General features: G+C 39.2%; 1 protein-coding gene across 1 annotated transcript; it reads right to left on the bottom strand.

Moving 5' to 3' along the window:
* Positions 1 to 107: 107 nt before the first annotated feature.
* LOC140149744 (medium-chain acyl-CoA ligase ACSF2, mitochondrial-like) lies at positions 108 to 27,269 on the bottom strand. Its single transcript, XM_072171801.1, has 13 exons — positions 27,174 to 27,269; positions 15,125 to 15,235; positions 14,052 to 14,197; positions 12,699 to 12,790; positions 11,983 to 12,053; positions 11,495 to 11,596; positions 5,499 to 5,647; positions 5,281 to 5,335; positions 3,162 to 3,248; positions 2,886 to 2,938; positions 2,478 to 2,535; positions 959 to 1,030; positions 108 to 246 (listed from the first exon to the last, which is right to left on the bottom strand). Exons 1-13 carry the CDS (start codon positions 27,264 to 27,266, stop codon positions 196 to 198), a joined length of 1,140 nt encoding a protein of 379 aa, XP_072027902.1. The 5' UTR covers positions 27,267 to 27,269; the 3' UTR covers positions 108 to 195.
* Positions 27,270 to 27,622: the final 353 nt, after the last annotated feature.

Raw genomic sequence — 27,622 nt, forward strand, 5'->3', positions numbered from 1 at the left:
TTAAATTAATTAGATTCTGACGTTGCACTGAAACTATGTTTGCCGTGTTGAAAACACGGCAACAGTTCATTATACTTAATTCCAGGATGACTATAGTGATATATACTTAATTCCAGGATGACTAGTGATGAGAAGCTAGACACTTTAGAGATCTTAACACATAATGGTGCGTTCCTAGTTTGTTTCCACTCTTTTTTATAGTCCCAGTTCCGACTTCGCCTGTGCAGCGATTTGGTTTCTGTGAAACTGAAAAAAAGAGACAGAAAGGATCATGCAAACTTCAATTACCTTCTTCAAACATTTTTAATATAGGCCTACCATGTATTTTTATATATTGCAATTTTGTATATTTGCCATCTTATTGTTTTAATGATATCTAATTGTAAATATGATTTATATCTCTGCTTTATTGTAGTAAAGCGCTTTGTGATCGCTTGATGTATTGCGCTATATCTGATATATATTTTAAAAGGTATTATTATTATCATTATTATAATTGAATCTGTCCAAATGTACTATACGTATTCCGTTTTTCCCCTTTTTCAACACGGCAAACGTTGAAACGCTTAAAATGGTTGTTTTATATTTTTTATAATTCATGTGCTATAGTGGTTATTCTATACTCCGTGATAGAACCCAGAATGTGCCTATGTAAGACTAATTGTTCGAAACCAGAACTAATAATGTAATAAGTAATTTGAAAATTTAATCTTTAGTTTTTGGGGCAGTATACCACGAGGAGAGCAAACTTGTTTAGCACTTCCAGGGAAAGGTATTATTTTTGGATTTTTAGTAAGCCCAGAAAAGGGGCAAAGGGCCAGGAAAGACGGACAAGCAATCAGTGGGGTAGCGTCATATGGGCACGGGGATTGGATATAATGGCTTGCCCCCCCCCCCACTGCAGACCTGGTGCCCCCGGTCGGTCCCCCCAGTATAATTCACACATGTAGGTACTTACTTTGCCCGTTTCTGTTGTTGGAAATGCGGCTTCCATAAAGAGAAGGTACTTAGGAACAAGAAAATCAGATACCTGCAAGTTTGTAGAAAAAATGATAGCAACTTAATCCTCATTTAAGGTTTTTGTCTAACGAGGTTGGGATGGGGAGGGTTATTGCAACATCCCCTGTGTGTTTGCTATCAATGATTAGAAAGGAAACCACAATCATAACATAAAGTCATAATGTGTGATTTGCTCAACAGCGACGCCCTCAATTTTTGTTGAAAAACTACTTTTTGCATGATTAATGCCAAGAAGAAAAGCACTAGCCTGGGCCGCTTTCTGGAAACTGAAACGCCTTTCGAGAAGCCCATCCCTGCCAATCGGAACAAAAATCAAGCTGTTTGAGACAACTTGTGTCACTATCCTTCTGCACGGGTGCGAGTCATGGGTAATCACCAAGGACATGGAAAACAAGATCAATGCATTTGCAACATCTTGCTACAGAGTCATGTTAAACATCAAGCGTGTGGATCAGATCCCAAATGAAACCATCTACAATCTGACCAACACCACTCCACTGGTTGCCAGAGTCAAGATTCATCAACTCAAATGTCTCGGCCATATACTGCGTCTTGACGATGACGAGCCTGTGAAAGAATATGCCCTTTATATTCCACCACATGGGAAGAGGAAACCGGGACGGCCGCGGACACTGTACTTACAGTATGTACAGCACCTCCTGGGAGATACTGAAGGGATGCTGCAGCCAAACAAAATTATTTCGCTTGCCCAAGATCGCAACAGTTGGAGAAAGCTTGTAGTCGCCTGCTCCGCAGCCGACTGATGATGATGATGATTGATGATGATGAATGCCAGTAATTTTAAGATATCTTACAAAAAAGGTCGAAAAGGGGTACTTGTATTGTTTGAGCGCTTTACAGCGATAGGAAAACAATCTAGCATCTATCCCCTCCACTTGTTAGACTAGGCTTACGCTCGTATTATCGTCGCCATCATCATCATCGTTGTCGTCATCATCATCGTCGTCATCATCAGCATTTTCATTGTCATTATTATCATCGTCATCGCCATCGTCATCATCATTATCATCATCATCATCGTCGTCGTCGTCAACATCATCATCATCATCTTTATCATCGTCATCATCATCATCATCGTCGTTATCATCATCGTCATCATCATTGTCATCGTCATCGTCATCATCAACATCACCATTGTCATCATCATCATCGTCGTCGTCGTCGTCGTCGTCGTCGTCATCATCATCATCATCATCATCGTCGTCGTCGTCGTCATCATCATCTTCATCATCATCATCAACATTATCATCATCGTCATCATCATCATCGTCATCGTCATTATCTTCCTCATCATCATCATCGTCGTCGTCATCGTTTACATCATCTTCATCATCACAATCATCCACTCTGACCCAAACTAACTATATCACCCTACAAAAGTTATTCTTAAATATTTTCTCTAAAATAATAATTAATATATATAATCTTTGCCCAACCTTTCCTCTACAAAACTCCCTCAATTCGTCTGCAGTGACCTTGGTAGAAGGATGAAGTCTGAAGAAAAAACAGGAAATGGGAAAAGTTGCCAGGAAAATGATATTTCTAAAATTAGATGCAATAATGATAATTATCTTAATAATTATCATGTTCATTAATACGATTTTTATTATTATATGTGTTGGCCCAAACTGCGTTGTTTTCTATGCCAAACATGTGATCGAGCGGTCAATAAATGCTTTATTTTCTAACTTCCAGTTGAAAAGCCACCCATGATTGTACAATTTTAGCAAAATGGACAGTAAAATATTATATTAAGGTTCTCGTTATGATTATGAAACATTTCGCACTAATTTATGTTATTTACCAAAATAATGGAACCAATAATAATGAATTAATATAATTACCTCACACATGCGCAAACCTCTTCTGACGTTCGCTCATCAGGAACACCGACAACCTAGAACAGCATGACGCAATCAAATTAGTTTGTTAACTCAAATTTTCGTGTAAATTTGGGTACCCATATAATAATAAAGAAAATCATAACAACGCCAAGATATCTAGAAGATAACTGGGAATAATAAATATTGTTTTAAATGAGATTTTAATTAAATACAAAGGTAGTTAATCACCAATATTTTGCAATTGTTATCACGAGTATAATAATCAAGGTATATTACCATAACATTGTTGACTGCTGGATGTTGATCTAAAACTTTTTCCAAATCTCCAGGAGCTATGTTGATGCCTTCTTTGATGATTCGTTCCTGTGTGCCCAAATGTTGAATTCACAATTAATTCTCTCTAGATCATTATTTCACATAAATAATGCAGTTGCAATAATACACAATCTGAGGAAGATTTTGGAAATATCTTCCACAGGGAAGTGAATTTTAAATGGAATGAACACATTAGGTAGCTCCATTCATACAACTTCATGAGAAAGATTCAACCTGAATCTTCCACAGAGGGAGGGTGAATTTCAAATGCAGCTGCCTGATGTGTTCATTTCATTTGAAATTCATACTCCCTCTGTCATGGCTGTAGCAGATATTTCCAAAATCTTCCACAGGGGTAGTGTGGGTTTTAAATGGAATATCCCATTATGTGTCCGTTTGATTAGCACAGCTATACTAAACTCCTCAACAAAAGTTTGGAAAAATTTTTTCAAGCATCTATAGTTCATATTATTTGCGACATTTTCATATCGTGCTGCATATGAATGGATAGCTACTTAATTCCCCTTTACAATGACACCACATTTGGAACAATCACCTTTTCACGGCTGCGTACACGTCTTGTGAATGTAGTGGGATCTCAAACAGAATGTGCCAGATTGACCATTATTCTGTGCAAACAGGGTAGTCAATGACTACTTACAGAATATGTGAGTAGAGAGAATGGAATGGCCTGCCATCAACCCAGATCTAAACCCGATTGAACATGCACTTTTGGGACCAGCTTGGTCGTTCTGTGCGTGCCAGAGTAGCCAATGCAACCACGTTGAATAACCTGCGAATGAATCCTGATTGAAAAATGGAATGCCATCCCACAGCAATGTGTGATCAGGCTTGTGAGCAGCATGAGGAGAAGGTGCCTGGCTGATGGCTGGTGTGTGGCTGTGTATGGCTTTTCCGCCCGCTATTGAGGTTAGTGACTAGTTCTGGCTCTGTGGGGCGATCTTTGTCATCTTGGAGGATTGCATTAGGTCCCAGATTCTGAAGATATGGGATTGCTGCACAGAATAATGGTCAATTATTAGGCACATTCTGTTTGAGACCCACTACATTCACAAGACGTGTACTCAGACGTGAAAAAGATGATTGCTTCAAACGTGGTGTCATTGTAAAGGGGAATAAACTAGCTATATATCTATTGATATGCAACACGATATAATCTGGGATATAGATGCTTGAAAAAAGTTTCCAAACTTTTGTTGAGGAGTTTATATCGTCAGCCTGCTACGATGATAATTTTTTTTTTTTTATTTTGAGAACAAAGTACAAAATTTGGTTCAACCATGCATTTAAACATACACCAATCTTTGCACAATTAGGGTGATTACGTAACTGATGCATGCTTGAACCATATTTTGTGCTTTGTTTTCAATGGCAATCAGGGCCTATCGTAGCAGGGTGGCAATATGCTTGTTCTAAAACATTCAAAAATCTGAATTTTGATGAATTTTATGATGTTCTGGTTTAGCAAATCATTAGTTATCCCTAAAAATGAGGTCTGCGGTAATTATGTCATATAAATAAAAAAATAATTATCAAGCATGAATTACGTAGTTTTGTTTAACACAAACTCATAGTGACCATAAAAACGAATAAAAACCTCCGTCTCTCAACACGTGATATTCAAAATTCCCGGGCGCCGAAATTGTCGAGTGCAATGACGTCCCAGTAATACAATGAAGGCTGACGACAATTGAGCACAAACAACCATTACGTCATTGCACTTATGCAATTTTGGCGCGGGGATTTTGAATATCGCGTGTTGAGAGACAACTGTTTTTATTCGTTTTTATGGTCAATATGAGTTTGTTTTAAATAAAACCATGTGATTCATGCTTGATAATTATTTTCCCACATATAAGGCATAACGTTATGATTACCGGAGACCCCCTTTAAGAAATCATCTACTGTAAAATTTTGACATGTTACAAACAGGTAAAATGTTATTCTTTAAAAAAAATGTTTTTGGTAAACATGGTAACTAATCAAAACAATAGTAATTAACGCCCATACTACTATGAATCAGGTTATAGAGTAAAATAATCAATATTCTAAACTTTACCGCTTTTCTTCCGACAATTCTAAGGTAGCCATTCTCATCCAGAGTTCCGATATCCCTGCGTGTGAAAGCATATTGGTAACATCATCAAGAATTCTCACTAGAAGATGCGCATTCAGATTGTGGGAACTTCCTTAATATACTTTCATTGTTTAACATTCCAATATTTTTTGTATCTGATGGGGATATTATCATGTAGAGTGTACACCAAGATTTCTTACCCTGTGTGGTACCATCCATTTGGTCTCTTGGATGCCTTTGTTTTCTCATCTTCTCCCCAATAATACATAAATAAATTCCGACCGCGAAAGCAGATTTCTCCTGGTGTATTGATAGGTAGAATCTGCTCATCTGGTCCTATTATCTTAAGCTGAATTTGAAATATTAAATCAATATTAAATATTTGTGATTAATTATCAGTAAGAGTATCGTTGTATGCTACACTTTGATCAGCTCGTTTACAATCGGCGGGCCTTATAACATCGAGGTATAATATTAATAATTCTATTGAGAATTGTCTTGTGACAATAAGTCAGAAGTATCACGAATTATTAAATTAAAGTTCTATACTTTGCCTACTTATCTAACACACACAATATAGACCAGACAGGTCAACTATATCACTCTTAATGTGGGTCTATTTTACGGCGTAGTGGTAAAAGCCTAATATTTCCCGCCGATTACGAGCTGATCAAAGCATAGCTTAATCAACTTTGGATATAGAGAAGCGGGTGTCGTCGTTTAGCCTTTTCACCTCGGTATTTTCATAATTGCAGACCCACAATGATGTATGTTCCTAGTTGTATTCGTATTACGCGGGCTTTGGATGTCGACACTTTCCCATGATCCACTGCGCATTTTGGCCTCGACCCAGCAACCGCTGGAGGCGCATCGTATTGTGAAACGCGAGAATTGGGCATACTTATAATTTGCGTGTGACGTCACTGTCAATCAAATTCCCTACGATCCTTGATTAGTAAATAGCGCGTAAAAGGAAGGTCGAGAAAAGGAATAGCAGGACATGGCAAAAACACGTACTTTTACAAGGCAAAAAGCAACTTTTTTAGGCATTGTTGATATGGTGCCTTCGCAAAAGAAAGTTTCCTACTATAAAGACCTAACTTTTGAGACTATTTGTACAGCGTGTCCCAAAAGTAACTTAACATTGTGAATTTGCCATATCTCAAATATCTCCTACTGCATACCAAAATGGAGAACATATTTACATAGATTGATCTTTTAGAATTATTCTGATACCAAAAACAGCATTATTGATGACCCCATGACCTTACTGTGCGACTGTACATATGTGTGTATCAAACCCACAAAAGCAAGCTCATATGTTCTTTGTTCAAGCACATGAGTGATGTGCTTCCCTCAAGTGGTTCACTCACTGCAAACGCTACATTAATAGGTATGAACATTCATGGATTACATGGCCTAGCATAAACGTGAGTACTGTTTTAGATTATTATTAGGTTATATTGACAATATTAAACTTTACTTTAAAACATTTGAAGTGAAGATGAATTTCCTAAAGATTCACGGATTCAGATCGTATGGTTCTTTGCCGAGACAAAGTCGGACAAACTCACTCAAGCAAAGTTTAAGGAACATTTTAATGTAACTTATGCACCCAGCCGAAATACAATCCAGGAGCTAGTGCAGAAATTCCTATCAACTGGATCTGTTCATGATCTACCTCGGGCAGGACGTGGAAGAACAGGAAGATCGGCTACAAACATCGATGTCGTACGAAAAGCCCAAGACGATCAGTATGTTGACTTTCAATGGAGAACAACGTACCGCGTACAACTGTTCATCGAATCCTCAGAAAAGATCTAAAGCAGTTTCCATATAAAATCCAGGTAAAACAGAAAATGAAGATTACGCATTGAAAACAACAAAAAAAAACATAGCAAAATTAAACAAAACAGATTTTAAAACGACAACACGTTATATCGTGTTATCACGTCTCAAATGACAAGACTTATTTTGCGTTTATAAAAGTGGGTTATACGGTACGGTAGATATCCGTCAATGTCATGCCAAAGGGTCATGACCACATAGGCATGTTTGGTATCATAACATTTCTAAAAGAATTATCTACATACTGTGCAATTTTTGTAACAACACTATTAACATAACGCAAGTTATGGCCAATTCACAATGTTAAGTTACTTTTGGGACACCCTGTATGTTTGAAGGTGCAAAATTTACAATAATGCGCCCGGTTTTACCGCCGAGTTCAGCAACTCATATCATCACGACATTTGCAAGCAAACCGTGCTCGAGTTTGATTGACAGATGACGTCAGACACAAACTAGTCTTTTTATCTCTGTCTTCCAGTATACCACAATTTTAGTATTTCTTAAATGTCATTGAACATGAAGTTGTCAGTTTGCAATATAAAACTCGAAGCGAAGATGTTAGATGCTACCGTTTATATCACGGGGTCTTTGTTGTTTAATGTTATGTATATTTTTCGTCTAAATGGGTAAAGCAAACTACGCGTGATTGTGTTTGATTGAGGGATGAAATCAAAACTCGAACGGTTGAACCGCGGTTACCGGCGGTTGAACCGCGTTTCATTGTGAACAATAGAAACCGACTCCAAACGGACGGAACCGGCGGGAATCGGCGGTCGATCGCCTGGTCCAGTTTTGAAGTTAGTCAACTTAACAATAACTGAGGATATTTTCCTGATTTTTGGCTTAGAGTCAATCCGACATATCATCGATGAAAGCTATAAATGTTTAATAGCCTACCAATAAAAATAATGAATTTATCTTTACATGCCATCATTATTTTATCTGGTTTTCGTTACAAATTTCTGATATATTTGTTCCGTGCCTTTGGGCCATAATCACAGACATTTACACCATCAACTTTGTGAAAAATAATTAAAATTCTGCCGAAAAATTAATTGATGTCGTCAATGTCTTTCAATGTCTTCAATTGGTCAGTCTTACGTCAACGGAAAAATAATAGTTTACCTGGTGTAGACATATGGTCGAATCCAACCAAAAGTGTCCACGGGCCAAAAATAAAAGTCCGAAATAAAAATGTCTCCACAATTTTTTCCTTTTGCCCATTGATTGATGACATATTGGCCTTATAGGAACGAAAAGTGCCATTACTAATCTTGAAAAATAAATCCAGGACGTATGATAGTAAATGTGATATCAAAACCCAATGTTACCTACGAATACCACTAGGATGCTTTCACTATCGCAATACTAATCAACCTAAAACAAATGGAATATTCCCATTAACGCTTTTTTTCGTGTAATGTAGACCACGGGGTGTCAGGAAAATGCTATCTCAACCAGAAAATATTTGTTTTTATTTTTATAACGCGATCAATATGATCTTAGTCAATTTATGCTAGTTTATTTTTGAAAATGAAGTTTAGGTCAGTTTCTGTATTTTATTTATCAAATGAGTATGAATCAATTTACACATAGTATAAGAACGAGTAGGATATATGTTTTCAAGAATATTAGGAATTATACGCATATACCTAACGCTTTATACAATGAAAAGGTGAAGAAACCCGGGTATTCGTAGGTAACATGAGCGATTTAACAATATCTATATTGAGTTTAGAGGTTTAAGTTTTGCTATTATGGTAATGAATTAATAAAATGGTAGTTTTAGATCTCTTTCAGATGGTACGTCCAAATGAATAAATGCAATTACCTTAGATCAAAATTTTTTGATGCTTTTAGCAAGATTTTGACCACTTCATTTTGATATACAAGTAGTTAATCAGCAATTTTACATAATAAATAATTGTTAAATGAATCCGTATATGGGTAATAATAGTGTCCTGTGGTACCGCTTAAAGTTTTTGACAATTAATTTCCATTGGTAGTGACACTTCATTACACATGTCATGTATTATGCTGTATTCGTAAGTAACATTTCAGTATTTGTAGGTAAGAATTAGACTTTTGGTGGATATCGCAATCAAAACTTCATTTTATAAAGCACTTTGAATGTATTATTTTCTTTATGTGCGTTTATTGATACTTTAGACCCTATCATGTATTAATAATGTCGGTTCACAGCGGTTGAAAGAGGATCGAAGTAAGAAACAAAGGCACTAAAGTGACTTTAATTTGCTTAATTACACACAAATCGCTTAAAACCGTTATTGCAGACTTGTGAAGTCCATCTTGGAGTCAGTTACGTCTTGTGGCCTTTCGTTTGAGGGTAACTACAATTAGCTTTATACCAGGGTCCATCACTGTGTTGTCTAGATCATGAGACAATGAGAACAGTCATTTTTTCCATGGTATTCGTAGGTAACCTTAGCGAAAACGTCAAAAGTTACCTTCGAATAAATCAATTTGGACACAAATTACTCAGAAACCAGAAGGTCGGTAAACATTTAAAATGAAGCACACATGACAGTTGACAAATCCAAGTATTTATCCCCGTCTAATCTTCTTTGAATCTGATTTTTCTTTCAAATGAGCAGACCGTCGTCTATTTCAGTACATATTTTTCAACAATTAAGCCGTATTCAATTTTGGATGGTGGGCATGTATGTGAATTCGCAACTTTCATTGACATATGATTTGATAGCAAACATACAGGCCTTCGTTATGTACCAATATGGGCATTGGCATGAATGGCGGTGTTTCACAATACTGTCATGATAAATCAATTGTATTCGTAGGTAACATTCGGTTACCGAAATTTACCTACGAATACTTGCTTTTATTGTTGACATCTCAGAAATATTTAAACGCAGGCTATTGAAACTTGGTAGAAATAAAGAGTGTATTACCCTGCACCTATTGCTTAACTATTGTTTACTATTCTCTCACTTTGTGGAAATGACACAGCTTTTAACATGTATTCGGAGGTAATGCATATTTTTACCAAACCTACCTTTGTGCCATTTAGAATTTCTGGCAGCTAAACACAATAATAAAGATGTCCGAATGCAATGCATTTCAGTATTGGACATATCAAAGCTTGTATCAATTGTGGATTTATTAGTGATTTCCATTTTTAAAGATATATCTAGTGCTATGAAAAATTGTATTCGTAGGTAATGTAAAAAATACCACTCAAAAAATTATCACAAAAAATTCATAATTATGTACAAATATGTGAAAATTGAACATGCAATCTTTGAATACACACCTTTCAGGAAATCAATTTAGATTCAATCCAATGACTTCTTTTCATAACTGATTTAGATGTTTTTAAAATACCTTAAGAAATATTTTGAAAAATGGGTAAAAATAGCATGTTTTGGGGTCTCTGTGTCTAAGTTTTTCACAGAAGGGGTCTTATTATATATGGCGCGAAGCGTATGATCAAGGCGAATAAACACAATACAAAAACGAATGCCAATTGATTAATACTTTTAAGTTATGGCCCTGAACATGCCGTGTACACTTTTCGTTGGATTCGACCATATATCTGATATATATCTGAGAAGTAGAATGTTCAACCAGTGTGTATTGCCAACAATGACATATGGAGCTGAAACATGAAACAACCAAGTACCTGGAACAGAAACTACAAACAGCCCAAAGAGCAATGGAAAGGAAGATGCTACGCATTATCTTAAGGGATAAAATTGAGAACACTGAAATAAGACGTCAAACTCAAGTCAAAGACATTATGGTGAAACTCAAAGAAGCGAAATGAAAATGGGCTGGTCACCTTATACGAAGGGAAGATAACAGATGGACTAAACGACTTACAGAATGGCAACCAAGAACAGGGAAACGATCAAGAGGAAGACAGAAGAGGAGGTGGCGTGATGACATTACTGCCTACATGGGTCCTACATGGACAAGAAGTGCAAGAGACAAAGAACAGTGAAGAATCATGAAGAGGGCTACGTCCAACAATGGTCGAACACAGCCTGGTGAGGTGAAGTGAGGAGACATATCATACCAGGACCCTGACAGCAAATATGTTACTGCGTGGAAGCGGCCATTGACCCTGTCATCGCGTATCCATGAACTTTAATGAGCCCTATACGCGTTATTGATCGCGTAGGACGCTTGTGCTGGCGACGCGTTCGTTAATACCCCGGCGACCACCCGCGTTGCCGTTAGCACCCGTTACCACCCTGTGGCAGCTCCCATACGTATGTCAATTTGTGATTCGCGGGATCTTATTTTTAGGCTTTGTAGCGTGCAAATTTGGCTGGTCCGATTTTTACAGTGGGGGACCTGATCATACCTCTTGTCCAGATGTGAGAGAATATGCGGCTCCTTCAAGGACTTCAATCGAATCTCTCGGAGTTTGACTTGCCGCAAAACCCTCAGATCCGCCATACCCTAGCTGAAAATTCAAAAAAATGACACATTACCAAGATTAATCGGCAAATAAGCGTAAAGTACCTGGAGCAAAACATGTAATAAAAGAAGTGTTAAGCTGCATTTATACTTGATCGCTGAGCGATTGCGATGCAACGCTGTTGGAAAGCGATGGAAAATCGCCTAATTTTGCGATGCATCGCTCGTCGCTTTTATATTTATATTAATCACGGCGATCGCGATTGCAGACGACAACTAAAATATTCAAAAGACATATTGATATGAAATATTGTTCATGCATTCACATGTCAAGCGACATCTCTCGGGAGTTTCTTAAACTCGCTTTTGCCTCAGCGATTTGTATAAATTCAGCTTAGGCTAACTGTTTCATGAAGCTCTGAAACCCCTTACCAATATATGCTTGGCGATCTTGGCCACTCTATCACGTAATGAACGGGGAATAATACTTCCACCAGTGAAACCTGAAATTGTTACGAAAGAAGCAAACGAGACAGTTAATACACTGGATTAGCGCGATATTATGATGGTAGTCGGCGGCTAGTCGCATCAGCACATCGAAATCATGTTTTTGATAAACAGATCGTATAATTAAATTATTCGCTGATTTAGTTGTCAAAGGGCAATACCAATGCTGTTCTGAACCTCTTGATAAAGAATATGTACGTCGTATTGTAAATATCAATAGTTAGGTCCTTATATTTGATGAGGAAATTAGCGTTCTCTTGGAGGTAATTTACTCCCTGAATGAAGTGTTTTGGGTTTTTTTCTTGTTGTTGTTGTTGTTGTTGTTGTTGTTGTTGTTGTTGTTGTTTGTGGTTGTTGTTGTTGTTGTTTGTGGTTGTTGTTGTTTCCATCACAGATTTACTCTTGCAGTGAAAACGGTAAATACCATATAAAAATAAACAATCCAGATTTTGAGAGTTGATCTTACAGTTTTCTTATTTTAACGCACGGAGCCACAAATGCGCTGGATGGCATATGTAACTACAAGTTCTGGTTAAACTTTTCATGAATCCCCAAATCTAGACAATGAAAATTGATTTTTTAAAGACTACTGTGACTCACCTTTACCTTCAGAACTTACATAATCAGAGAATTACACTTACATAACTCTAGAGATGATAAATCATGGTCCTTGATGTCTGAAAGGTTCAAAATGTCATTCAAGTGATGAATCAGCATGGTTGTACCGGTAATTCTGTTTTGATTTAATCACAGAAAAGGAAAATATTATACAAAGCAGATTTCTGTTGGTTTAATGCATTCTGATGACGATGCCTTTGAGGACGACCACCAAATGCTTCAGATTGTTTTTCTGGCCTAAAAAAAGCTTATCAACCTAGATATCAATAAAGTGTCTGAGCCTGATGGATTCCCGCTCTTTTTCTGAGAACTGCAGCTGCTTAACTGGCTACTCCTCTAGCACGGCTCTTCCAGTTCTGTTTCAACAGTGGACATGCCAACACAACATGCAAGCACAATGGAAAGTTTCTGATGTGATCCCATGTTTCAGGAAAGGGGGAAAACACTCTCCGAGAAACTACCGGCCCATATCTCTCTACTCTCAAAAACCAAGGTTAATGTGGAAATATCTCAATAATCAAAAGCTGATCTCTAAGCAGAACTGGTCACTCAACATCTGATGCCCTCACTTATGTATGTCAGCGTCTCAACAACGTTATCAACAACAGAGAAGAAGCTCGTGTTGTCTGCCTGGACATTTGCAAAGCGTTCGACCGAGTCAGTCTGGCACCCTGGATTCCTGGAGAAACTCTCTCCGCACTTCTCTGGAAAGATGTTAGATGGTTAGCTGACTACCTTTCAAACTGCTGTGTGAAGATTATACTAAATGGCAAGTGTTCCAGCAGTCTGAAGTAGATTAATACTTGTGTCTCACAAGGATCCATCCTTGATCCCATCTTGTTTATAATATTCATTGACGACATCTCTCTGTAGAGCAATTGCTACATTACTGTCAAAGCTAGATGCAGTCCAGAGGCGTGTGCCATTTGCATTATAGACCCCTGGGGAAGGACCTCCTTCCTCCAAATTCAGTCTTTAGGCCAGCCCACCGTTGAGCAGTTGGTGCCACTATTATGCTCCATCGCAAGGTTCGGAGCTATTATGGCAACTACTTCCTGACAACCTTCCTGACCCTCAACTTCGCCGCTCCTTCAGATCTCACGAGCTTGCAGTTCGAATTCCATGATCTAATCTTGTTAGTCATGAACAGTCCTTGTCCGCACATGATACGCACTTCCGCCTCACATCCCAGGAATTGTGAAACGGGCCAGCTTCAAAAAAAGTTGAAAACTATCTAGGCGCGAACCCGTCTGCTTTATCGTAATGGTAATAACATATCAATGACTCGATATGTCTTGGTATAAAAAAGAAATGAAGCACTGTTTGTGGATGAAAAAAGCATAATCAGAAAAATATATCACATGCACAGCACTTACTTTTCATCGTGCATGACACGAGCTAACATTTTGGCGTCATAAACGGGTCCTACAATTATTGTGGTCGCTTTTGTGAATACTGGCAACAACGCCCCAGTTTGTGCACCTATGCCTCCAAACGACATTATCAAAGCGTATCTTGACATCTGAAATGAATCGATAGAATAGCATAGTATTTTAACTCTTCCTACGCAAATCCGTGGGCGTCAATCCCGGTGAGGACTAACATGTCCTACCATGAAGGGATACGATGTTCAAATGCCCCCACACATGTTGGTAACTGTAATCATTAAGTTACAAGCACTCCCGCTTGATTTAGAGCAAACGTGCTTTTAATGTATTAGTATTAGACCTATATTTTGAGGTGTGTGCGACCATGGAGGTTGTAATAAACATGAAGATAATAGATTGTGTAACGCATTGTTCCTTTGATGCCGATTTTATTTGATTTAAATTGGCAACTAAACTTGTATCTTGGTTTGTGTGCAGAGCTCCTGTTTCGCAAGTGCTCAACCTTTGAAAACCAGTTTGAAATCAATTGTCAAAGTTATAGAGAATGTTTTGTCTTCGCGTTATTTGTGAGTACAAAAGTTGTTATATCTAAATAATTTGTAAACAACTAACAGGGTGACAAATGAACACTTTTTTTCATGTACCACAGTTAAAAATCTAGATCTCTCGGTGAAAATTGATACAAAACATGTCAATAGTATTTAGCTGTTTTGTTTGGTTTAGCCAAGATGCGAAAAGGCCGATCCGAGACATTTTGGGCAAGATCCTTGTCCGAAATGGTATACAATAAAATATTTATTGTCAAAAACGATAGGGAAGATCTAACCCAATACTAGTTAAAATACAGATATCATATCTAATTTCACGAAGTACTACCCTTTATAATACCTTTTCTACTAGAGGGTCAATGCAAACATTTCCAAGTGAAATCAGAGGTCTTAATTCCACCAACTGATTGCTCTTTCAAACGCTTATACTTCCATCACGTCTTTCCCATAGAGACAAATCAGTCTACTTTTATTGACTGACTTGTCTTCACAAAGCAAATTCATTTCACCTACCCATGGAATTTCGTTTCCTTCAGCATCTGTAGAAAGCGAATCAAGGAAAGTGGAAAATATATCGCATAATCTGTGTGCATGGGTTACTCCTTTAGGGAAGCCGGTTGACCCCTGCAAAAGTGATCATAATTGTTCAAACGTAATTTGTACCAGCACCATTACGCCAGGGAAGATATTGTTGGGAGTTCATAAAGTTTATAATATAATAGTGCAAAAAGTTTATAATATTGTAACGGGTATATTGTGGCCTTTAAATTACTTGTTGTTTAGATTTTACCAAATTTTCAACCATGGGACTTTCTCGCGTTGTTGCACTTAAAATGTACTGGGTACTTGTTAACAATAGTAATCAAACGTCAGTTCAATCCAATAATAATGTTCAGATGCATGTACGCTACGCTTTATTTTCAGTTTTTCACTCCAGGTTTTACTCATAGGCATATACATGTAGTAGGTTATTTTTGCTGAGGTAGGGTACCAGTACCAAGGACAACCTGCAAAGGGAGAGAAGATGGTGGTTAAGTGTGTCCTTGGTGCTGACTATAGAGGTACTGCCCTAAATACGAGATTTTGTAAAAATATTAACTGTATTTGAAATGATTTAGCACGTATACCAAAAGTCAGAAACATAACTAACGCATGAGCAATAATAAAGCTAATCCTGGTTATGGCCCATTAATAAAACACTTCGCCAAAATAAACATAGAAAAGTTTAACTAGATAACTATCTAAACTAAGGATAAGTTGAAAATGATAATTTACACATGATGGAATAGATAAACATAATGTTTCATCAAACTTCTTAAAATACAAATCAAAAGGAACTTTATGATCAAAAACAAGAAAATCATTTCGGAAATAGCCAAAACAAATTAGTTAAGATCAACAATAATTATTTTGGAAATAGCCAAAACAAATTATTAAGATAAACAATGTGCATTGCCAAAACAAATAAACAATGATATGCATTTTATAGCACTCAATCAATAAAAATCATTGAGGTGAAGAGGTGTGCCTTTGTTAACACAAACCTCTAAACATACACACATGGCTATGGCTAGGCAGAGAAACAAAGCAAACATGTCTCTTATCAGTGCACATGGTCCTTATCCAAACATTGGCCAGATAGTTTGAAAGGACTTATCTTAACTTTCTTTAAGGAAAATAATTTATGTATTCCACCCTGCACGCTTCAATGACAAGGTTAAACTTAAAGTGATACAAGTATCAGTTAATTTACATACTATTAGTGACTGGTTTCGCTTGAGCTGCGTAACACAAAATGAATGGCAAAAATAAAACTAACATGACTCAGTCACTTTGTCAATTTTACAAAAACTTAAAATACTGTTAGTAAACTTAAAAGTACAAGGTATGATACTCTCATTCCTAGATAGAATAACAAAATATTTATGTCACATGCCTTTTAGAACACTTTGTTAAATGCCCTAATTTGCCCTGAGTGACACCGAGTATACACCAATTCTATCTATAAAAGTATCATGGACATAATGGGTGACCTGCATGTATATTGTGCTCAAGCACATAGTTCACAAAATAGTAACTCAATTATGAGTTAAATCAAAGATACTAAAATTTGGAGAAAATAAGAATATCAAACATGAATGTGAATAATTTTGAGAAAATCTCTGGACATCTCTTAATGCACAGGAAAGTTTCATAATTCAGAAGCTTAAACATGTTGAATCAAATCAACTATTAATTCTCAAAATATTACATGCAAATCTTTAAAATCCGATATCATCATGTTTAGGAATAGTTTCCATAATAATAGCTCATCACACAAATTTAAGAAATTTTGTGAATAGGAAAACTTTTGAAGAACTTTTAGACAATAAAAATCAGTCCGAAACTTATTACGATCTTCACCAAATTCCAGAACATGAAACCTTAGATATGGTAGTATCCAAAAATGAGCTTGACTTTCTGAAGAAATCAAACAAAAGCAGTAAAATAAACAAAATAAACTGTTTTGACATACCTGCAAAGGGAGAGAAGATGGTGGTTAAGTGTGTCCTTGGTGCTGACTATAGAGGTACTGCCCAAGGAGCACACCACCAGTAATAAATTGATTGTTATGCAAATTAGCACAGATAGAGGGCAGCTATCCCATGTAGGCTAATTTCCATGCAGGTTACACTCTCCCCCGCTACAAGAAAATGGCGTCCCGACATTTAGCGCTCGGAATCGGACTGGGCTAGTTTGATTTCGTGGGCTCGTTGAAGCAGCTTCTGGGTGAATTCTTGGAGTCTTGCACTGGTCTTACGTAGAGCCTTGCCCCGCGCTTGAAGTTGAAGGGCGTGGGCAACAATGCCTGACTGCACCGTAGGTGTATGGTTGCTTGAGGCATCTGGTGCATCTGGTTGCCGTTGTTGTAGTCGTGCTGACCGTCTTGGTGGCGTGGCAGCTTCAGGATCGGTGTCTTTCTCTGTACTTGCAGAAGCTGTAGTAGATGGCAGATGGTTACAAGGCAGCAACATATTTCGGTGCAAAGTGCGAAGAGGGCCTGAAGCGGTCTCTGGTCTAACATCATACACTGGTAGATCCGGGTTAACTCGTCGCACCACAACATAGATATCTGCATCCCATCTGTCGCCGATCTTGTGCTTTCCCTGGATGCCAACCTTCTTCACCAACACTCTGTCATCAGGTTGAAGGGCGTTCTCTCTTGACTTAATGTCATATCTGGCCTTGTTCGTGGCTGCTGCATTTGTGACTCCTTTGGACGCCAGATCGTACGCATATTCCAACCGCTCTCTGAAGTTTTGCTGCATAGCTGGTTGAAGTCACTGGCTTGGTTGGTGGCGGAATGGGTTTCAGACCAAACAACACATCAACTGGCAGGCGTGGATGACGGCCGAACATCAAGAAGTAGGGTGCAAAACCGGTGGCCTCATGTTTGGTAGCATTGTATGCATGAACCAGAGGGCGTACATAGGTTTTCCAGTCTGTCTTCTGATCAGATGTCAGTGTCCCAAGCATATTCAGCAATGTGCGGTTAAAACGTTCGCACTGCCCATTGCCTTGAGGATGATAGGGCGTCGTCCTGGTCTTGGTGATGTTGGCGATCCGGCAAAGGTCAGCGATGACTTTGCTCTCGAAATTGCGGCCTTGATCTGAGTGCAATCTGGTTGGAAACCCATAATGAACTAAAAAGTTGTCCCATAGAGCTTTAGCAGTAGTCTGTGCAGTCTGGTTCTTCGTTGGAACTGCCACGGCATACTTGGTGAAATGATCTGTGATCACCAGTATGTTTTCGATGCCGCCTTTGGACAGTTCCAAGGTCAGGTAATCCATGCTGACAAGCTCTAAGGGCGCAGTAGTCAATATGGGAATCAACGGAGCTACATGCTGTTGTGTGGGTGCTTTCCGACGGATGCAACGACCACATGTCTTAATTCTGTTGGTCACATCTTGGAACATCCCGGGCCAATAGAAGCGTTGACGGGCCAGCTCCAGAGTGCGTTCACGGCCAAAGTGACCAACATCATCATGGACGCCACAGAGTGCTTGGTCGCGATGAGAGGAAGGGACGACGAGCTGATAGGTATTCTTGCCATTAACTTTCCTCACGCGATGGAGTACATCATGGTGAAAGTGAAGTTTGTCCCATTGCCGGATGAAACACTTGAAGTCGGGAGACTCATCTCTTGAAGATAAGCGTTTGCCACTTATCTTCATGTCTATGATTCTCTTGATGAGTGGGTCTCCTTCTTGTAAGCGGCGCCATTCTTCCATGGAGGTTGCTGGCAATGCAGGTTGTCCGTCAGATAAGGGAGTCTCAGATTGATCTGGCACGTCTAGAGATGGAGTAACAACCTGAGGGTTGCAGCAAACAGACTCAATAGGAGGATGGCTAGATTCATCATGGGTGTCTACTAAATGATGGTTGCAGAGAACTCTGATGACTTCACTGGTCACCTCAACTGGCAAGCTCACAGCAGGCTGGGTCTTATCCGCCGATGAAGGATGAGGCCGTCTTGACAGGCCATCAGCATCGCCATTTCTTTTGCCGGGGCGGTAAGACAGACTGAAGTCATAGGCTGATAGGGCTGCCAGCCAGCGATGACCAGTAGCATCTAGTTTGGCAGATGTGGTGACATAAGTAAGTGGATTGTTGTCGGTAACTACTTGAAATGGTCGACCGTATAGGTAATCATGGAACTTGTCTGTGACTGACCATTTCAACGCCAAGAATTCCAGTTTGTGTGCTGGATAGTTCCGTTCACTGGGCTTAAGTCCTCTGCTGGCATAGGCGATGACTCGCTCCTGACCTTCCTGCATTTGATAGAGGGCAGCACCTAAGCCGGCAGTGCTGGCATCGGTGTGCACGATGAAAGGCTGGGAAAAATCAGCAAAGGCCAACACAGGAGGATGACAAAGTTTGTCTTTGATCGTCTCGAATGCTTGCTGGCAGTCACCTGTCCACTTCCACTCTGGTGTTTCTCTGGCAGCAATCTCCTTCTGCTTCTTCCGTCCTTTCCGTTTTGGTCCACCTAGGAGGGCATTCAGAGGCATGGCTATCTTGGAGTAATCTTTCACAAATTTCCTGTAGTACCCAGCGAAGCCGAGAAAAGAGCGCAGATCAGTGACTGTCGTAGGCTCTGGCCATTCACGAAGTGCTTCTGTCTTCTTTGGATCTGTAGAGACTCCTTCTGAAGAGATAACATGGCCAAGATATCCAACTCGAGGTTGAAACAGGGTGCACTTCGTTGGCTTCAACTTGAGGTGATATTGCTGAAGTCGCTCTAGGACTGATGCAAGGCGCTGAAGATGTTCCTCGAAGGTCGCAGAGTAGACGATGATGTCATCGAGGTATACCAAACACTGCTTCAGGTTAAGATCACCCATGCATCTCTCCATGAGCCGCTGGAATGTGGCTGGAGCGTTGGTTAAACCAAATGGCATCCGATTGCACTCGAAGAAGCCCAATGGCGTTGTGAAAGCAGTTTTCGGTTTGTCCTCTTCGTCCATTTCAATTTGCCAGTAGCCACTCTTTAGATCCAGAGAACTGAACCACTTGGCACCGTAGAGGGCATCTATTGTGTCGTCAATTCTGGGTAAAGGAAAGTTGTCCTTTATGGTCTTCTTGTTCAAGGTTCGAAAGTCAATGCAGAGGCGAAGAGTGTTGTCTTTCTTTCTGACTAAGACGATTGGTTGTGCAAATGGACTGTGCGATTCCCTGATGGCACCAGCATCCAACATTTCTTTGAGCAGACACCTGACTTCGTCATACTGCGATGGCGGGATCCGTCGATGGCGCTGCTTGAATGGTGTGTCATCAGTAAGGCGGATTTGGTGGCGCACAGCCGTCACATGTCCAAGGTCATGTTCGGATTGCGAGAAGACATCTTCAAACTTGTGTAGAAGTTCTCGAACTTGTTGTCGTTGATCATTTGTCAAATTGGCATTTTCCAGACCGATGGCTCGACTGCCATACTTTTCTTTTGCTGTGGTAGGAGGAGCGGTAGCATCGTCTGGAAGTTTTGTTGTCATATTTTGGAGTTGAACTGTAGTGGCTGCAGACTGCGTATGAAGTCTATCAGGTGGCCCTACCCAATCTGCAGGCTGAAGACTGCAAAGCACAGACTTCGGATGGATGGTGAGTTGTTTTCTGGATGAGTTGGTTATCTGAACTGGTATATATTGTAGAGGCTCTTTAATAGTCACTGCACTTGGCATGATCGTCAGACTGCTGGAGATACCGGCACGTTGACTCGGTTCAGTGACTGCATCGTAGACACCAATCCCCGGGGTTGACCTCACCATTCCCCACACAACAGTAGTCTGCTGAGCTTCTATAGTCATTGGCTTTTTGTTCATACTCCGAACTTGATTTGGTTGGTCACGCTGTAAGAATCTGCCTCTCTTGACAAGTTGCTGAAAAGCTAAGTTCCAGGCAGTTGAGGACGTTTGTTTTGAGCCAACTTGTTTGTGACATGGTCTGATTAGATTAGTACCAATCACAACTGGAACTTTCTGGTTGTATCTGGTGTCTTCCACCACCAGAACCAAAACACTGTGGGCGACAGGTGGTTGATGTGGAATTATTTTTGCAGCAATCGAGGCTTCAATGTATCCAATATAGGGAACTTTCTGTCCTCCAGCGCCTTCAACTTCTAACAAATCATCTACAGGATATATTGGTAGATCAGACAGCTGGCTCTTCAGAAAAGACTGGCTGATGGTGGTCACCTGAGATCCAGTGTCGATTAGTGCAAGACAGGAAGTCCCCTCAATTTCAATTTCATCTTCATTCGCTGCTCCCACAAGTCTGTCTAAGATAGAGGCTTTGCTATATTTGGTTGATGGTCCTACTGCTCGCCTCCTGGCAGAGGAACTTGTCCGTTTAAATCAGCTTGCTGTGAAAAACTGCGTCCCTGATAAGCAGAATGTCGTTGAGGTGTTGGCTGGTTCATTTGTGGTTTAGGTGCTGGCTGGTTATCACCATATGGAGCGGAATGGTGTGAACTGGTATTTCTGTATCCACCACGATAGCTACCTCTGGAGTTGTAACCATTATACCCATTGTTGCCATGGTAACGAGATCGATACTGGGAGTTCTGGTTCCTTTGCCATGTTTGCGGTTGGTACTTGCCGTTCCAGTGCCCTTTATCATTGTGATGAGAGTTTTGGTTATGAGAGTTGTACTGATGAGAGTTTTGCTGATGAGAGTTTTGCTGATGAGAGTTTTGCTGATGAGAGTTTTGCTGATGAGAGTTTTGCTGATGAGAGTTTTGCTGATGAGAGTTGTGCTGATGAGAGTTGTGCTGATGAGAGTTCGGAACCGGGGAGTGTGATTGATTCTGCATCTTCTGCAGTGGCTGTTGCTCATCACATGTGTTGGCACACACCATAGCAGGGTGCCCTGGCTGCCAGCATAATGCACACGCTAGGATGTATCCAGGTGGCGGTTCATAAATGGACACCGACTTCTTTGGCTGGTCGACCTGAAGCTGTGCCATGCTTTCTACCAACTGGGCCTGGCTTTGTTTTGGTATCTTCTTGAGTCTCTCCTCCTCTTTGGACACCGCCTTCATCAAATCGGCTGCTGGGCATGCGCTATCATACTTGTAGTGAAGTGTCGCTCTCAACTGTGCGTTGTGTAGGCCCTCGTAGAAAACTCGTCTTAAGCTTGATGAGAGTTGTGGTGCCAAGGTTGAATCCACAGTGCAGATTTCCTTCAGTAGGGTCAGAAGTCGCATGTAATATTCCTTAGCTGATTCGGACTTCACTTGTTTGTTTGAGTAAAATTGGGATAATAAGGTGTCCCTGTCAGCTGTGTCATCAAAGAGTTCATCCAGGCGGTAAATAATATCATGTACATTGCGACAGTCTTCCACATGCAGTTGAGGAATGCCTCGTAGAGAGTTTCGGATGATAGCTACGGGATATGTGGGGTCATCCAGGATTAGTTGACGTACCATCCGCTTCCATTCTTGGTAGGTGACCTCTCCAGACTTGGGACGATCGCTGCCAGAAAAGTGGGGTGGCCTACAGGGTACTGGAGGGCGCTGCACTATCATAGGTTGACTTGAGAGTGACCCAAATGGTGAGCGGTCTGATAATCTTGCTGATGAAGACATGTCTGGTCGCCGAGGGGTATCCGGAGTTGACATCGGCTGGCATGTAGGCCTATCTGGAATTTGTGGTCTTTGGCGAGGTCTAACTGACTCGGGGTGCTCAGGACTCAAAGTCGGCATGAGTGGTGTGGTGTCGTAGCTACCAGGTGGTGGAGGCTGTTGGGAGTAGTGTGCCATGTTGACCAGCAAATGAAGGATTAGGAAAGTAGAATTGAACAGAGCCAAAGATAAAGCTGCAGGTATGCCAGAACAATTTGAAACTAAAATTTGGAGACAACTGGATTAAGTATAATTTGTTAAAGTGATTAAAAACAAAATTTAAAAAAAATCTAGTAAATGTGCAATGTGCTCAATATGCGCATCCAATTAAGCAAAATTAGGGTCAAATAAATATGCAAGTTTCACTTAGTATGGTAAATATACCTTATAAACTTAAACTACACATTTCAAATGCAATTATGAAAGAGTTTTTCAAAAGAGTTCAAAATGCTAATGGTGTCGCATCCATTGAGAAGTTACAAGTCGTCAAGTTCAGAATTCTCCCAAGTTCATGCACGGATTCAAATGCAGAAAGTTAGCGAAAAGTTAGCAGAAAGTTTGCATGCAAAATTCAGATGTAAAAGCGTTGCAAAGTAAGAGAAATATGCCCATGCAGTTGTGAAAGTTTAGGTAAAAAGTGCGAAATTGCAAGTGCAGCAAAAATATGTCTGGCTGTTAAGCAAAAGTGTTGATTCTCTTGTGAAGATAATTGGCAAGTCTAAAAGCATGTAGTGTACAGCATAAGGTGACAACTTAAGATGCAGATATGAGCATGCAAATAACTAGTAGAAAGGTTATCAGCTCGGCGATGAGTTGCAGTGCTATCATCAATGCAATTATTATCAGCGTGCATGCATGAAAATGCGGCAAATGTTAAAATGCAGATAGATGTATATGAATCACACCAAACAGAAAAGTAGTAGCAGCTTTCCAAATTCACCAATGAGTTGCAATGTTTTCAATATAAGCAGCGTGCATGCAGTGTGCAACAAAATTTAAGTCATTTCTATGCTCCGGCTAGCGTGGGTGCCCAGGCAAAATTTGGAAATCTATACAACTTATCAAATTAAGAGAAGTATAAATAACTTCAATTTGTAATAAAAAAAAATATAATAAATCAAATGCTTTGCACCTTAAATAGGCAAATACAAAATATAGATATGGAAATAGATATTTCTTAAAGTAAAACATACAAATATATCATGTGCAAAGCCCCACGTTGCAGACGCCAATTATGTAACGGGTATTTTGTGGCCTTTAAATTACTTGTTGTTTAGATTTTACCAAATTTTCAACCATGGGACTTTCTCGCGTTGTTGCACTTAAAATGTACTGGGTACTTGTTAACAATAGTAATCAAACGTCAGTTCAATCCAATAATAATGTTCAGATGCATGTACGCTACGCTTTATTTTCAGTTTTTCACTCCAGGTTTTACTCATAGGCATATACATGTAGTAGGTTATTTTTGCTGAGGTAGGGTACCAGTACCAAGGACAACCTGCAAAGGGAGAGAAGATGGTGGTTAAGTGTGTCCTTGGTGCTGACTATAGAGGTACTGCCCTAAATACGAGATTTTGTAAAAATATTAACTGTATTTGAAATGATTTAGCACGTATACCAAAAGTCAGAAACATAACTAACGCATGAGCAATAATAAAGCTAATCCTGGTTATGGCCCATTAATAAAACACTTCGCCAAAATAAACATAGAAAAGTTTAACTAGATAACTATCTAAACTAAGGATAAGTTGAAAATGATAATTTACACATGATGGAATAGATAAACATAATGTTTCATCAAACTTCTTAAAATACAAATCAAAAGGAACTTTATGATCAAAAACAAGAAAATCATTTCGGAAATAGCCAAAACAAATTAGTTAAGATCAACAATAATTATTTTGGAAATAGCCAAAACAAATTATTAAGATAAACAATGTGCATTGCCAAAACAAATAAACAATGATATGCATTTTTATAGCACTCAATCAATAAAAATCATTGAGGTGAAGAGGTGTGCCTTTGTTAACACAAACCTCTAAACATACACACATGGCTATGGCTAGGCAGAGAAACAAAGCAAACATGTCTCTTATCAGTGCACATGGTCCTTATCCAAACATTGGCCAGATAGTTTGAAAGGACTTATCTTAACTTTCTTTAAGGAAAATAATTTATGTATTCCACCCTGCACGCTTCAATGACAAGGTTAAACTTAAAGTGATACAAGTATCAGTTAATTTACATACTATTAGTGACTGGTTTCGCTTGAGCTGCGTAACACAAAATGAATGGCAAAAATAAAACTAACATGACTCAGTCACTTTGTCAATTTTACAAAAACTTAAAATACTGTTAGTAAACTTAAAAGTACAAGGTATGATACTCTCATTCCTAGATAGAATAACAAAATATTTATGTCACATGCCTTTTAGAACACTTTGTTAAATGCCCTAATTTGCCCTGAGTGACACCGAGTATACACCAATTCTATCTATAAAAGTATCATGGACATAATGGGTGACCTGCATGTATATTGTGCTCAAGCACATAGTTCACAAAATAGTAACTCAATTATGAGTTAAATCAAAGATACTAAAATTTGGAGAAAATAAGAATATCAAACATGAATGTGAATAATTTTGAGAAAATCTCTGGACATCTCTTAATGCACAGGAAAGTTTCATAATTCAGAAGCTTAAACATGTTGAATCAAATCAACTATTAATTCTCAAAATATTACATGCAAATCTTTAAAATCCGATATCATCATGTTTAGGAATAGTTTCCATAATAATAGCTCATCACACAAATTTAAGAAATTTTGTGAATAGGAAAACTTTTGAAGAACTTTTAGACAATAAAAATCAGTCCGAAACTTATTACGATCTTCACCAAATTCCAGAACATGAAACCTTAGATATGGTAGTATCCAAAAATGAGCTTGACTTTCTGAAGAAATCAAACAAAAGCAGTAAAATAAACAAAATAAACTGTTTTGACATACCTGCAAAGGGAGAGAAGATGGTGGTTAAGTGTGTCCTTGGTGCTGACTATAGAGGTACTGCCCAAGGAGCACACCACCAGTAATAAATTGATTGTTATGCAAATTAGCACAGATAGAGGGCAGCTATCCCATGTAGGCTAATTTCCATGCAGGTTACAATATAATAGCGCATTAGGACTATATAGACGAATCCAATTTCGCGCATTCCTACACCTCAATGGCAGCCATAGCTGGGTCCCCTAAAATGAAATAATGCGTCCTTGCCGGGGATTTTAAACTGCATTTCATCACCCGTGTTACACGTAGACAATAGAATGATGGAAGTTTACAACACAATACAACATAACATCGATTTTTAAGCGGCGTTAATTCACCCAGTTGGGCAGTCACAACACCAGTTTGGTGCGCCGGGACCCAGTCATGGCCGACTAAATTCTGCCATCACTTGGCTCGTTGGATTCGTCTATAGGCGTACTTTCTGTCGCTGACAAAATGATCAATATTATCTTACGCACATGCATTGAAATTAGTGTATAGAGGTTATCCGTGTTCTATAAGCTGCATATCCTATCAGCGACTCCTATACCTTGTTTAGGACTTTCAAAAGAAGTACCTGCATGTACAACCTTAACTGTTTCAAAATAGCCCGCCAAAGTCATGTAGGTAACTCCGAAGTCATGCATTGAATTGGTTTGAATGAGGAATACCACGGGAACCAGTGCCTTTTGTTAGAAGTCACGCATGAGTGTGGGTAACTTCTTTGGGGTGTTCACGGATTTAGGGTCAAAGTTCATTAATTGGTCATTTCCGGTTTGAGACGAGATACCTTTAAAATTCCTCTCCTGTCACAAATAACATATCAGAGTGACACCAATTATGCATATACATTGAAAATAGTCTGTATCTCTTTGATACTCCCTGACTTGGCGTCAAATGTCATCAGTGTTTGGTGTTTTGGTTTAAAGATCACAAAAATGACACGACTGTGTACATGGTCAATACGTGGTCTATGACCCGTCTAGTTGCAATTACAATGCTATATGCCGTAGAAGTGATGTAGGTAATCGGATTAACTACCATAGCAATGGATGAATACAATTCTGACTATATCGCCCCGCACTACAACGTTCACGCGGTACCGATGTATTGAACCACAGATGTCAAAGAAATGCTAATCACTCGCACCTGTCAGATTAGTGTCATTGAAAAGAGCGACATTGTATTCAATCTATGATTACAGACATACACAGGTGATGAGTGCAACCTGCATGTAGTGCAGCGCGGTACATTCAAAAATTGTATTCATCCATTGCTATGGTAGTTAATCCGATTATGACGTCACTTCCATGGCGTATTATTATCAGGTTTAAGTGTGTGTTCAGTAATCATCTCTTACCGATGTGAAAAATACTCCCAGAGGATCATCCAAATCCACCAATTCACAAGCTTCGAGGAAGTCACTCTTCTCTACTGCGTTTCCTACTTCCATAAAATCGGCCAAAGAATACGCCCCGCTAGCGGAAAGAAGGGAACATTATAGTTATGTTATTCAAGTGATAATCAGTGTACTGCGGTTATATTTATAAATGCGCGTTTATAAATACACACGTGACCACCTCCGCGCTGCTATAACAGCTTGTAGATAGTAAGTCTCGAAGTGACCTTCTACATAGCGGGTGGTCTTCCTATACATTTGAATGCAAAGACGGAACAGCATGAGACTACTGTGCAGCAAAATTATCTATTTTGTTCAACTTTGTGATTATATTGTAAACGTTTCCGTCGTTGAATATTTTTCCGTCGTCAAATACTTTCAAAATGTTGTTTTTGATAACATATTATCCC

The sequence above is a fragment of the Amphiura filiformis genome, chromosome 4, assembly GCF_039555335.1.
Source record: "Amphiura filiformis chromosome 4, Afil_fr2py, whole genome shotgun sequence".
Lineage (NCBI taxonomy): Eukaryota > Metazoa > Echinodermata > Ophiuroidea > Amphilepidida > Amphiuridae > Amphiura > Amphiura filiformis.